General features: G+C 49.1%; 1 protein-coding gene across 4 annotated transcripts in view; it reads left to right on the top strand.

The window, feature by feature from the left end:
• Positions 1-13,071, top strand: part of WSCD2 (WSC domain containing 2) — a 103,107-nt gene that overhangs the window by 67,212 nt on the left and 22,824 nt on the right. For 3 of the 4 annotated variants that reach the window (XM_036824045.1, XM_036824044.1, XM_036824043.1), the window contains exons 3-4: positions 2,047-2,161; positions 5,268-5,452. The exons of the other annotated variant lie outside the window; for it this stretch is intronic. In XM_036824045.1, coding sequence (XP_036679940.1) covers positions 2,047-2,161; positions 5,268-5,452 — 300 coding nt within the window. The remainder of the gene's footprint in view (positions 1-2,046; positions 2,162-5,267; positions 5,453-13,071) is intronic. 4 annotated transcript variants of the gene reach the window in all.

Genomic DNA, 13,071 nt, shown 5'->3' with positions numbered 1-13,071 from the left:
TCTCTCTCACACACACACACACACACACACAGAGCTTTTGATCTGATGACAATGACCTCATGCTGACAAAATAAAACAACCATTTCCCCCCTTCCCCTCTCCCTCCCTCTCCTTCCTCCTTTTTTTTCTCCTCCTGCCCATCCTTGGACACCCTGTCCTCTAGCGAACTATTGAGCTAAAGTTGGTGTGAAGCTCTCAGCACCATGGCCCGTGGAAGTTCTCACTCCCAGCCCAGATGTAAATAGCATCCATGCCCCAGGGCCGTGGTTCCTTCTGTGACACAGGAGGGACATGCATTGTTGAACAAGCACAGTGACAAGATGTAGGCTTTTCCAGAGCTGTCACCATCTGATGTGCCCGCTCCGGGGAGGCAATGTTTCTTTTAAAGATGGACTGTTCTTAGTTGACCAAATCACCTCTGTCTTATGAAAGAAATTCAAGGTAATCAGGGATGAGACACATCTCCAGCGAGGCTGACAAATTCTGCACTTACCAGGGTGGTGTTGAGGGAAACAATTGCTCCATAATGAGCCTGTGTCCTCTGCTAGACCCTGCCCTCCACCATGAGTGAGGGAGACAAGAAGCCCACAGTTTAAATAGACAGCAGCCCACCCATGAACGAGATCAAGTGGCATGTAATATTTCCCTCAATCGTTCCCTATGAGGGCCGTTTAATTCCAAGGGCTGGCTGGGTCCTCAGTCTAACCTTCAGTTATTTCCAAGTGCAAGGGTGGAAAGAGCACTGGTTTGGGGTCCCATAGATTTAGATTTAAATCTTTGTTCTACGATCAGTTAGTTTCAGGTCTCAGACAGCTCACTTCACCTTTCTGGGCCTCTGTTCAATCATCTAAGAAAAGAGTTTAAGCATGCCAAGGGTCATTGCAAAGATCCTCGGATTCAAAGAGAAAGAAGCAGTAGTTCAGAACATGGGCTCTGCAGCCAGATTGCTTGGGTCCAAACCTAACTCCACAGGTATAAGCTGTGTTTCCTTGGGCAGGTGACTTAGCCTCTCTGGGCCTCAGCTTCCTCTTCTACATTGAGTGGGAATATTAATACTTACCTCATAGGGTCATTCTAAGGATTCACTGAGACAATATGTGTAAAGCACTTAGCAAAGTGCATGTCCACATTAATAATAATGATTGTAAGAACATATGGGAAAAGACTTTATAAACTGTAAAGTACCATCTTTGTGTACTATTTACCAGGAAGTATAGGAACACGTGTACTACTTTAAGAAAACTAAGTGAATGGTTTATAATTGTATAGTTGTTTTACATTATTTAAAAATTTCCTTTTGGATGAAAGCATTCACCTTGGCCCACAAGGTGGGAAAACTGTAAAGTACTTATACAGCACTGTGAATGGCTGGTTTTTTATTCCACTCACCTTAACTTTGTGCCTGTTATATTCAAGACACTGTGGTAGAGACGTTTATACAAATAAGTCCATTTTAACCTCATTGGGCTGATATTTTCATCCCCACAATGAAGAAAACTAGGCCTCAGAGAGGTTAACTGGCCTAAATGCACTAGGTCAGCACTAGAATGTAACCAAAGTCCTATGACAACCTAGATCTTGAGATATCCCAGGCCAGTGTTCCTTCCAAGGGAAAACAACACCTTAAGCCACCTTGTAGAAATGATAACAGGCGGTCAACTTATCAAGCTCTTCAGAGCTGTCCTAATACAGGTCTCATCTGCTTGGTGCTTAGGGAATGATGTTGGCTTGGGTTACTGGGTGCCCAGTTGTCACCAGTAGAGCCCAGGGGCATGACCTTAACCCTGGCCTTGGAAAGGTCCCTCCCTCCTCTCTGTTGACCTCCAGGGCCCACAGCCTTACCCATGGGACACCACTGCCCTTATAGATCATGTTCTGCCAATGCACATGAGTTTCAGTCTCTCTTGTTTCTACTTTACTGCTCAGAGGAAGGAATTGGTACCAAAAGGTCAGCAAGGCCACATAGCCAGAGGCACACTGGTTACTCCTGAAACCCTTTCAGCTTTGTCCCCCCTGCCAAATCTGACTTTTCTCATCTCCCCAAAGCTAAGTACATCGGCTGCTACCTGGATGACACCCAGAGCCGGGCCCTTCGAGGCGTGTCCTTTTTCGACTACAAAAAGATGACCATCTTCCGTTGCCAGGACAACTGTGCAGAACGGTAGGGCCCCACCAGTGTCCCAGGCATTCAGACCCCTTCCTTCTCAGATTCCTACCTGTGGTGGTCTTTCTTTTTCCATGGGAGGGCATGATGGAGGATGAACATGCGGCTACAAGGAAAGGGTGATGCGTGTGCGTGTGTGTGTGTGTGCACATGCATACATGCATGCAACTGAGCAGGGAGTTGGTCTATGGGCATTTGTGAGACTCTGCCTAGGAGTGAGTTTGCAGTGTACAGTATGCAGGGTCATATGTTTGTAAGCTTAATGCCAATACCTAACTGTCGTTAAATAACAGTAGCTGTGAGTGCAGGAGTCTCTGTGGATATGTTTGCAAGGGTCCCGAATTGTGCGGAAAGCACAAGTGGGTGTTTACATGCAGGCAAGTGTGAGTCTGTGAGCATGAGGCTTGTGTGATGCCCGTGGGAAGGGTGAGGTGGGAGCCTGGGATCAGGGCTATTTAATGGTTTACCAGCCAAGAAACTATTTGTTTCTCTACCAGGGAGAAACACTCACCTGTCCAGACAGTGTTTTCCAATCTAAGAAGAAAATGATGTTCTTGATTAGAACATGCACTGGGGGTGAGGGAGGCTGACTTTCCAAGAGTGTATAAGGCCCCAGAGGACTGGCGAGTTGGGACCCTCAGTCCAGGCCTGGGAACCAGCACTGCTGCCCTAGAGGCACTGTGGAGTGAGCTGACCTTCTCCTCCCCTGTGCCCTGGGTCCCCATGCTCATCTTCAGACTCTAGCCAGTTGCCTCTGGTGATCACAAGCTCTAGAGGAGCTCCACTGCATGGCTGGAGTGGAAATGAGCAAGTGAGTGGCCAAGGGACTCTTCCCTCAGTTCCTGACTAGGAAACACTGTCCCCTTTATAATCAGCTTCCAGAACAGTCCACCATTGAAATCTTGAGCCCAGGACCATCTCCAGCTTGGGAAAGACTCCAAGCTCTTGAGGATATTGATTCTTTAATTTATTTATTGAATGGTGGGGAGACAGAAGTGAATTTCAGAGTCCACGCCCTCAGAGAGGTCTTGTGGGAGTTGAAGAGTTAATATTTGCAAAGCAAATATTTGAGAACAGTGCCTGGAAGAGAGCAAGTGTAAGCTATTGCCATTCTGTGGCCCAAGCCCGTTCTTGCTTCTGCCTCCCCACCTAGCTGGGGAGCCCCTTGTGGGCAGGGCTGCAGCTGACTCATCTCTGCATCCATCTGGAAACCCATGTAGGCAGCCAGAAAGTATGCACTGAACCAGAGTGAATTACGCGAGTTGATCTGACTCATCTTCTGAAGCTCCATCTTGGCTGTCACCTCCTCTGAGAAGTCTCTCCTGACACCCCAGGCAGGTTGGGGGCCTCTTCTGCATTTCCACAATCTGCGACTTATTTCATCTCATCCCTCATCTCACTCTGCTGGCGTTTTCTTGTTAAGCGCTTACCACTCCATCTAGGCTGTGAGCTCCAGGACGCACGTCAGCATCACCTGGAATCTCTCAAAACAGATTGCAGGGCCCCACCCCCAGCCTTTGATTTAGTGGGTTTGAGGTGGGGCCCAAGAATCTGCATTTTTAACAAGTTCCCAGGTGACACTGGATGCTGTTGGTCCTGGAACTATGGTTGGAGCACCACTGCTCTGATTTTCACACCCAGCTGGGAAATTTTAGAAACTCCTGCTGTCCAGTGTTCCTTCTATCAGTGGGTCCAATTATATGAGACGGGCCCCAGGGGCACCTGAGACCAAGGCTTGAGAGAGACAGCGGCAGACAGGTGGAAGAAGGAGGCTGGCCCAGCTCCAAGATGCCCAGATAGTTTAAGCTGCTCTTACTGCGTCTGCCCAGGTGACCGTGTGATCACACGCTACCCGAGTAGTAGGGGTGTTTGGAGACGTGAGTCTGGGTGTGTCTGTCTCTCCAGCCAGCCCCCAGAAGTCCCGAGTGATGGCGTGAGCTGACACCTCCCACAGGTCCAGCCTTGCATGACCAGTATTTTGCAGGCTGCTCCGCCAAGGAGCTTTCACAATTCTGGAAGATGCCTCAGAGGCCACAGTGGGCAAGAGGACTGAGCAGGGGTTGTCCTACTCCCCTCTCCCCCACCACTTCATACCTACCCCGTGAGCCAGAGCAAGCAATTCCCTTTTCATCTGTTTAGAGAACAGGTCCTTACTAAAAGTCCTTTTTAGGAAATGATTCCATAGCTATGAAAAAAATTGACAATCTTGCAGTGCCTGGATATTTTTTTTTTGTTTTAAGGAAAGGAATTTTTTACTTGGCTGGATACGTGACCTTGGTTTTGCCACCTTCCAAAGACATACGAGAGTCCCTGCTCCCTCCCCTGGGTCCAGCTCCTCTCAGGGAACATAGAGGCATTTCTGGGGGATGTTTCCTGGAATAAAGAGGCTGGACTTTGCAGATATGATTGGCTTGTGGCTCTAGACAGGGAAGAACAAGAGAGTGGGTGGGGCAGAGGGACCACAGGACCAGAGGGGTGTGTGTGTGAAGTGTCCTGTGTGTTGAAGGTATATGTAGATGGGTGTGAATATGACGTTGTGTGTCTATGTGGGTAAGTGTATGGGGGTGTGAGACATGAGGCAGGGATGGAAGCAGGTGGTCCCTGGGGTCTTGTCCCCTTCCAGAGTCTCCCTGTCCTCCAGGGACCTCCTTGTATTCCTTCTTGGCTTCCTGCCCATCCCACCTCCAAGACTTTCTAACCCCTTAGCCTCCCTGACCCTCTCAGGGTCTCCTTATTCTCAGTCCAGATCCCCCTGTCCCTTGGGGTATCCCTGTACCTCAGATCTCCCTGGGTCTCCCTGACGCCCAAGGTCTTCCTTGTTTCCCCTCGTCCAGGGAGATAGGGAGACCCCCACCCCAATCTCCTCATTTCTCTGGGGTCTCCCTGTCTCCTGGAAGCTTCTGTCTCCTGTCCCCTGAGGTCTCCTCTGTCCCCTGGGGTCTCTCTGGTACCCCCACCTTCCATCATCTGTCTCTCCATTTCCCCTGGGACCTCCTGGTCCCCAGAGCCCTCCCGTCCCCCAGGCCTCCTCACTAGGTGAGTCACCCTGTCCCTGGGGTCTCCATGGTGGCAGTTACCCTGGCCTGACAGCAGCCTCCCCCAGGGGTTACCTGTATGCTGGGCTGGAGTTCGGCGCCGAGTGCTACTGTGGCCACAAGATCCAGGCGACAAATGTGAGCGAGGCGGAGTGTGACATGGACTGCAAGGGCGAGCGGGGCAGCGTGTGCGGTGGCGCCAACCGCCTCTCCGTCTACCGGCTGCAGCTGGCCCAGGAGTCAGCCCGCAGGTGTACGTGAGTCGGCCCCTCCCCTCTCTGCCCTCGCCCACCTGAGCGCCCACCTGTACCTTCCACGGCTCCCACCGCTCCTAAGCCCTTGGCTGCCCTCCAAGGCTGCCACCATCCTGCCCCAGCCTCACCTCCAGCCACGCCCCTCTTCCTCCTTAGCAAACAGCTAGAGCCTGAGCTGGCCTGTCCTTCCTCATTTTCTGAAAGCAGATTATGTCTAACGATGGTGACAATGACAGTGACAACAGCAAACACTTCATCGTTTTCCAAGTGCCTTCTATGGGAGAGCACATCTAATCCTCATGATGACCCTTGAAATCGCACTGTTATTCACCCACTCCCATTTTACAGATGAAGAGACTGAGGCTCAATGTCACACAAGCAGCAGAGGATTTAAACCAACTCCAGAGCTTATGTGTTTAATGCTCCTGTAGAGAGAATTTATCCCTTGCCTGCCAGTGCCTCAGTCTTGTTGGAATATCTCTCCAGTTTCCAAACTGAGGGAGGGAAGGGGATGAATAGCCGAGGACAAGAGCCACCCCCTCTTCTGTGGATATTGTCCTGTTGTCCCCTCTCTGGGTGTTTAATAGCAGTTAATGTCTATTTATCAAGCATCTGCCGTGTGCCAGGCACTGTGCTGAGCCCACTGAAAGCCTGATTTTGTTTCCCTTCCCTACAGACTTTTCAGGCAGTTACCGTGGTTAATTATCTCCATTTTACAGTGAGGAAACCGAGGCTTGATGAATTTAAGTAAGCCTGCCCAAGGTCACACAGTCTTGTGACCTCAAAGGTGACCTTCAGACCTATACGAAGAGCTAATGGCCTTGACGAAAGACAGAGGGCTGAGGTTTGTCCTGGTTACTCTTCTGATGCAGTCCTGAGGTAGGAACAGGAATCCAGAACTAAGAATCCCAAATTTGAATGCTCCAATGAACCCTAGGGAGATCTTGTTAAAATGCAGATTCTGATTCAACCAGTGAGATTCTGCATTTCTAAGGAGTTCCCAGGTGATGCTAGGTTGCTGGTCCATGGACCACACTTTGAACAATAAGGCCTTAGACCTCCGTGGAGCTGACAAGGTCTGCCCAGAATGTCAGCCTGCCCACCCAGGTGGATTTGGCAGAACCTTAATGCCTGTCTGCATGCAGAGAAAGGCCTCTTCCGTATGAATGTCTTTGTTTATAAAAATTCATTGCTGGTGTGCTTGACACTGTGTTCTGTTTTCCAAACCCCATGTTTCTGAAGCCCTGTTCAAGCTTTGCTTTACAACGGGGTCCCGCGTGCCGCCAATTTACAAAGCGGCTGATTTCTAGAAACGGAGGCACCATCTGCCTCCCCATCATTGCCTCAGTTCATCCAGCTCTGCAGGTCTGGCTGGCAGAGGGCGGGGAGGGTGTGTGAAATCCAGGCTGGATAATGTCCATACAGCAAGTCTCTGGTTTGGCCATTAGTGTAATGAGGTTTTAATTTGATAGCAGATTTATCATCCCCAATATTGATTTCTTTATGCCAATGTTTACATTATTTTGATGGCGACGTTGACCATATGAAGAGATGGCCTTAAAGTTGTGTGTATTTAGAGCGAAAGCTGATGCCACTAGAACATTCTAGTGGATGATGCTGAGCTAGATAACAAGAATTGGGCTGTGTATGTCATCAGCCACTATTAGCTAGACCTCCTTTTGGTTAATGTTCAGATGGGCTGGGTAATATGAACATTCTCCTGTCTTTCTGTCTCTGTCTCTCTGTCTGTCTGTCTGTCTCTCTCTCTCTCTCTCACACACACACACACACACACAGACACGCACACACACACACACACTATTGAGATCACCTGGTATAATAACACTCTCGTGGACCATCAAAGATTTTTCAGTCAGCTGAAATATATAAACCTCAACACACCGAGACTGCTAGATCCCGTTACAATTGGGTGTGTTTTGCCCTGGTAGCAGTGGGAGGGCTGTGTGGGTGGTGGCTGGTGAGAAACCCCTGAGGCTGATGGGAATGCTGCTGTGCCCCTCAGCTTGCCCACCTCTGCAGTGGTGTTTTGTTCCATCTGAGAAAGGAATCTTTGTATTTATGTCGAAGACGGGGAACCCATTCATTTCTACTGAGAGGGGAGTCCTGGATTCTCTAAGTCCACCCTAGTTGTTCTGAATCGTCACTGTACAAGGTTGGAAGCTTGGGCACCTTCAGCTGGAAACTCCTGAAGGAAATCTAAGCCTTACTAATCTCAAGGCTACTGTGGCTGAGATGAGAATGGAAGTGGCTTGGATAAGGAGACAGATGGTTTGTCAAATTGGGACTCCTAGTGGGCTCCCAGTTGGCAACATGGTATTTGGAGAGAGCATGGGGACTGTTCATTAAACACTTGATTGCTCCCATGTGTATTAGGCGTGGAGAGGACAATGGGGAATAAAGCACAGTCCCTGCCCTCAAGGAGATCACCATCTAGTGGAGAGACAGACCCAACACCAGTGGGATCTGTTCAAGCATGGGGTGTATATATAGAAGCCACGGGAGCAACATTTGAGCTGAATCTCATTCTAAGATTTCCAGGTGAAAGGGAGAGTCTTGTATTCAGCCGTGAACAAAAGGATCAGCAAAGGTGACGTTTTGAATGACCTGTTGGAAGCACCTTCCTCACTGATGCTTCATTTTACAGCTTTAGAAACTGAGGCCCAGACAGCACAAGTGGCTAAATTGAACAGCTCTGCGGGAGGCTCCACAAAAGAGAGCTGACTGATTAAGGTCTTGAAAGATGCATAGGATTTTGCCTGGTGTAAAAGAGGAGGATATCCAGACTCAACAAATTGCCAAAGGGTGGGGGAGAAATCTAGGCAGAGGGAATAGAGTGTGCAAAAGCCGAGAGGTAATTTCTAGAGATGATGGGCAGGCATGATTTTTCCAAGGCCACAGTGCTTCTTAGGGACTGAGCATAGGCTGGAACCCAGGTCTCTGACTCCTGGTTTGAGTGCTAACTCTATACAGTGCTGTAGACACCTTGACCTCTTGTATTGGATTTTGGACCCCATTGCCTCTCTTTTGGGAGTGTTCCTTGGATTTAACTTATCTCCTTTCCTCCTTGACCCCTGACCTCTCCTTCTGCCCTGCGTCCTGACTCTACACAATACAGAATATCCAGTGCCTTTGTTCTGACTCAGTGGCTTCCCATTCCTGAGATCTGATTTATACACAAATAAGTCAGAAAGGGAGGCCTTCCATTGGCACACGACACTAGCATGCATTACATTAGGGAGGGCGATGAGCAAACACTCCAGGAAACAGGTATGGTGGAAACCAGATTCTATTTGTAGAGTCATTAGTTTGTATTAACACCGTGTCCTAATTGTGTTTCCCTGAGCAGTGGCACAGAACTCTTAATGATTGTGAAGATCCAAAGGAGGCTTATTATCGCCCAAGCACCACTCTGGTGGGGTGTCCACCTTGCGTGGGAAGCCAGCCTATGTGTTTCCGAGGTGATGGAATGCTCCTACAGTAGTGAGAGCATTAAAAGGTTGGCAGAGCAAATGTCTGCAGGCACCCTGCTATTCTTTCTTGCCACAGACTCTCGAGCACATGGACTCTTTGCCCTTGTTACAAAAGAACCGAGAAATGGACTTCCTTCTTGGTTCGATTACATTTTTTTCACAGCAGTTTGCTGAATGTGTCAGCAAGTGTAGCTTCTCTTCCCAGGGGCAGAGACCTGCTGGCGATTTGAGAGTATTATGGCTTTATAGGGTGTTGCAAGAGATTTCATTTGCCTGAAAGATTCTTGCAAGATTTGCATTGCAAGCTTCATTAGAATTACACAAAACATACAATGTGTAAGTGGGTCCCGTGGGTGGCTGTCCGTGGTGCTGACCATCCTTCAGTGCCGCCTAAAACCCCCATGACTGCAGACCAGCCTCTCCCAGGACTCAGCAGTTTACCCTCTTGTTTTTTCTTTTCTATCTTGGTGAAAGTATTGTGAAGCTCATGTTATCACTGAAAAAATAGATCTTGACTTATGGATCACAATTTACATAAGTGACTCTTGTGTACTGTTGTTAGTTCTGGCAATTTTCTGTCTTTGAAGGTTAGAAGGGAAATGTGCAATGCTTGTACTTTTTGTTCACTGATACTCCATTTTAACCAGTTCTGCTGAGGGGAGCCTCAGATGACCACGGAAAGTCATATTGGATGGATGGGCTATGTCTAGCTCCTTCTTTGCCGGGCCTGGAAGCCTCTCCTTTCCCTTGATATATGCCTGGGACCCCTGAATTTTATAATTCATGTGGGTCTTCATGTGTTCTGCTGTGTAGGGCCAAGGAGATGTTAGCTAGAAAATTTTTTCTCCTTCCGCATCATGATGGGGGAGAATTGGTTTGCTCTTCTCCATGAACCATAATCCAGGAAGGCTATGGGAGCAATGATTGTAGATTTTGAAATCAGGCAGACATTGTTTTTATCCCAGCTCCTTCACTTACTTGCTGCGTTGATTTTGGTCAAGCCAGTCATTCTGTCTGAGCTTCAAATGCCTCATCTGTGAAATGGGGACAATTCCAAACTTGAAAGATTGCTCTGACCACCAAGTGAGATAAAATTGAGAAAGCACATAGCACAGTGCCTGTTATGGAGTAGTGGTGATGCACCCTCCTTCCTGAAATGAAAATTCCTCAATTCACTCTGAGCGGCCCCCAACTCAAGCTGTTTGAATTTCCAACAGCTCACAGGAGCCTTTGGTGATGCCTAAAAATAGCTGGTTTGAATTCTCCTTGGACAGTTAGGCTCTTTGTGTAATTCAATCTCTCTCTGATTATAGGCAGCCATTAACAGCTCCCAGCTCACTGCCTTTCCTCCTTACCAGCATCTTTAATGCAGTAGAGCTTGGCCTAATTACCCGGGGGGTGATGGCCTCTTTCAAACCAAGGAGAACTCTTCCACGCCTGCCTTTAAGCTGATGCCTGGTGGGATTTACCTCATTTTTGTGAAGCCCCAGAACAAAGAGATGATGGACTTCAGAGATACTTGCAGCTGGTTCCAGGATGTTCTTCATCTGCCCCCAGTAAAGGGAGTTGATGAACAGTTGCTCTGCTCGCCTCTTGCTAGTAAAAACTCCAAGCTTCCGAGGTCGTGCACCATCCCAGCTGGCCTGGCAATGAAGAGCTGACATTATCAGAATGTGGGGCACGGGCTTTTGTGATCCTTGGACCCCTACTATGGAGCCTCAGAGGGTTTCTGGGAAATTCAGGTGGCTGGCATGGGGTCTCTGGAGCCCAACCATGTTGGAATTTGGCAGGCCTCCTGCAGAATAGCAGAGAGGTGGGAACCTAGGATGTGATGTCAAATAAGATTGGGGTCAAATCCCTACTTTGCTCCCCACTAGCTGTATGAGCTGGAAAAGTGACCAAATCTTGTTAGGTTAGGTCTCGGGGTCTCCACCTGCAAAACAGGATAATAGCATCCTCTACCTCTTAAGTTGTTGTGAGGATTAATTGAGGGGTGATATGTGTAACATACTTAGCACTAACGACATACAGTAAGCAGCTGTTATTATTACCTTTGTTGCTATTCCTCAGCAAGGGTTGGTCGTTAGGAAGACACTCCTCAGGGTTGCTGCTACTGTCCACGGGCTGTGTACTGCACAGCTCCAGGGAGCGCCCTTCTCACAGGCTACAGGCTGTGAAGAGCAGTGGCTCTGAACTCTGTGCAGGGTTTCCCTTGTGAATTAAGAACGCTCAAAGACCCAAGATATTTTAAGTTGGGTTCTCCCGGAGACAAGGATGTGAGCTTTGGTTTACTTGAATCATGACCCCAGGATGCACCTCCAGGGGAGTGGAGACGTGAGAAAGGGAAGGGAAGGAGCCAATACATGCCCTTTAAAAGCAGGTCACTACTGAGGACAGCTGAGGCTTAATCCCACTGGGGAACTGTGGGAGGTGGTGGAGAGCGTGCTTCAGAGACGTCCCATTGGAAGAGCAGGAAGCTGCAGTATTTATCCTCCAGCGTTCACCCATCATTGGCTGAGGGTGGCTCCCAGGGAGATTAACTCCCTGGCAAGTGCAGTCTGTCCCTCACATACCCTAGGTGTTCACAGTAGGTCACTGTCAGCCTATACTGGGATGGTGAGTGCCAGGAGTGTATTAATGGGGCACTGGTAGTGTCTCCTACCTGCGATCTAGCCACCCTTCACATATCATGAACGAGCAATGGAGAAGGAGCAGGAAGAGACATTGACTAAATCCTCGTAGGTCTCAGGCACTGTAAGTGTCATTGCATCACCTTCTGTCCCACCTGGGCAGGGTAGAGATAATGATCCCCATATACAGATGAGGAAACCAAGGCTCAGTCCAAGGACACACAGCTAAGTAAGTTGCTGACCCAGGTCTGTCTGAATTCAAAACCAAGGCCCTTTCTGCTGGGCACGAGAGCTTTTTTGCAAACAGGAAGGCATCTACCTACCGCTGTGGAAGTCCAAAATTCTTTGTATCACAAGAGAGTGTTAGGAAGGTCAAGGGACCCAGGCTGGTCACTTCTCTTTTGTTTTCGGACGTAAGAGAAAAGAAAGCCTCTCACCACTGGTGTGGAGAGCCGGTGACCCAACCCATTTTACAGATGGAGGAAATGAGGGTAGCAGGAGGATTCAACGTGTTGGCCACCGTGCATGTTCTCAGTGTTCCAATCACCAAGCCATAATGGAGAGCAACCTGCAGAGAGAGGTGGCCTCCAAAGTGTTCCCCAGATCCCTGGGAGTCCGGCCTTCCCATTAGACATCACAGAATTCTCTGTGAATCCATGTGGTTTCCCTCCAAAAGCAGAATGGGCAAGACTGTAGGAAGACGCCACATCCAGCAGGTTTACTGCTCCTAGAACTAACTTCCCAAACCTGTTCCCCTCCGCCCCCCACCCCAGTGCACACCTTGACCAAAGAGAGACTCACAGCAGCAGCTTCTGACCCCTCTCTGGCCCTTTAAGGCCTCTGAAAACGTCACCTTACTTGGTATTCAGGGCATTCAGCTCAGCTCTGCTTTCTAAGCTGGGAGGGTCAGGGACTCATTAGCAGATGCTTAGATGTCAAAGGGAGACCTGTCTCAGCAGAGCTGGGCTTACAGAGTCTTCCTTCCTCTTCCCACACTTGCAGTCTGGCCTCCTGGCATCCAGGAAGGCAGGAGAAAATCATCTGGGGAGATGCCAGGGTAGGAATTCTACTTCCTCTAAGGAGACAGATTCACAGCCCTTTGCCTGTCCCTTCCACTGTACTGACAAATCTCATTCATGTCCGTCTCTGAATGATCCACCCAGTATTTATGCCTCCATTTTAGAGATGAGAATACTGAGCCTCCAAAAGGAGAGGAAACATGCCAAGGTCAGTGAAGAAGGGTGGAGCTGCCTGTGTGTACTGGAGGAGAGCTGCCCGTTTGACAGGTGAAGACGCCACCTTTCAGGGAGGAAAAGCAAAGTCAGGATTAGAGCTCGTGTCTCTGAGCCACTGGTCTTCTGCTCCTTGGCCAGGGCAGCTCGTCCAGAGAAGTGCCATGGTCCTGGGAAGTGCCATGGCCTTCTGGTGTGGTGCCAGGCCAGATGGTCTCTTCTGGAGCCCCTGGATCAGAGTTGGGCCCTCGAGGCCATCTGGAGA

Source organism: Balaenoptera musculus, chromosome 14, assembly GCF_009873245.2.
Source record: "Balaenoptera musculus isolate JJ_BM4_2016_0621 chromosome 14, mBalMus1.pri.v3, whole genome shotgun sequence".
Taxonomy (NCBI): Eukaryota; Metazoa; Chordata; class Mammalia; order Artiodactyla; family Balaenopteridae; genus Balaenoptera; species Balaenoptera musculus.
This window is presented reverse-complemented; position numbering and strand designations above follow the sequence as displayed.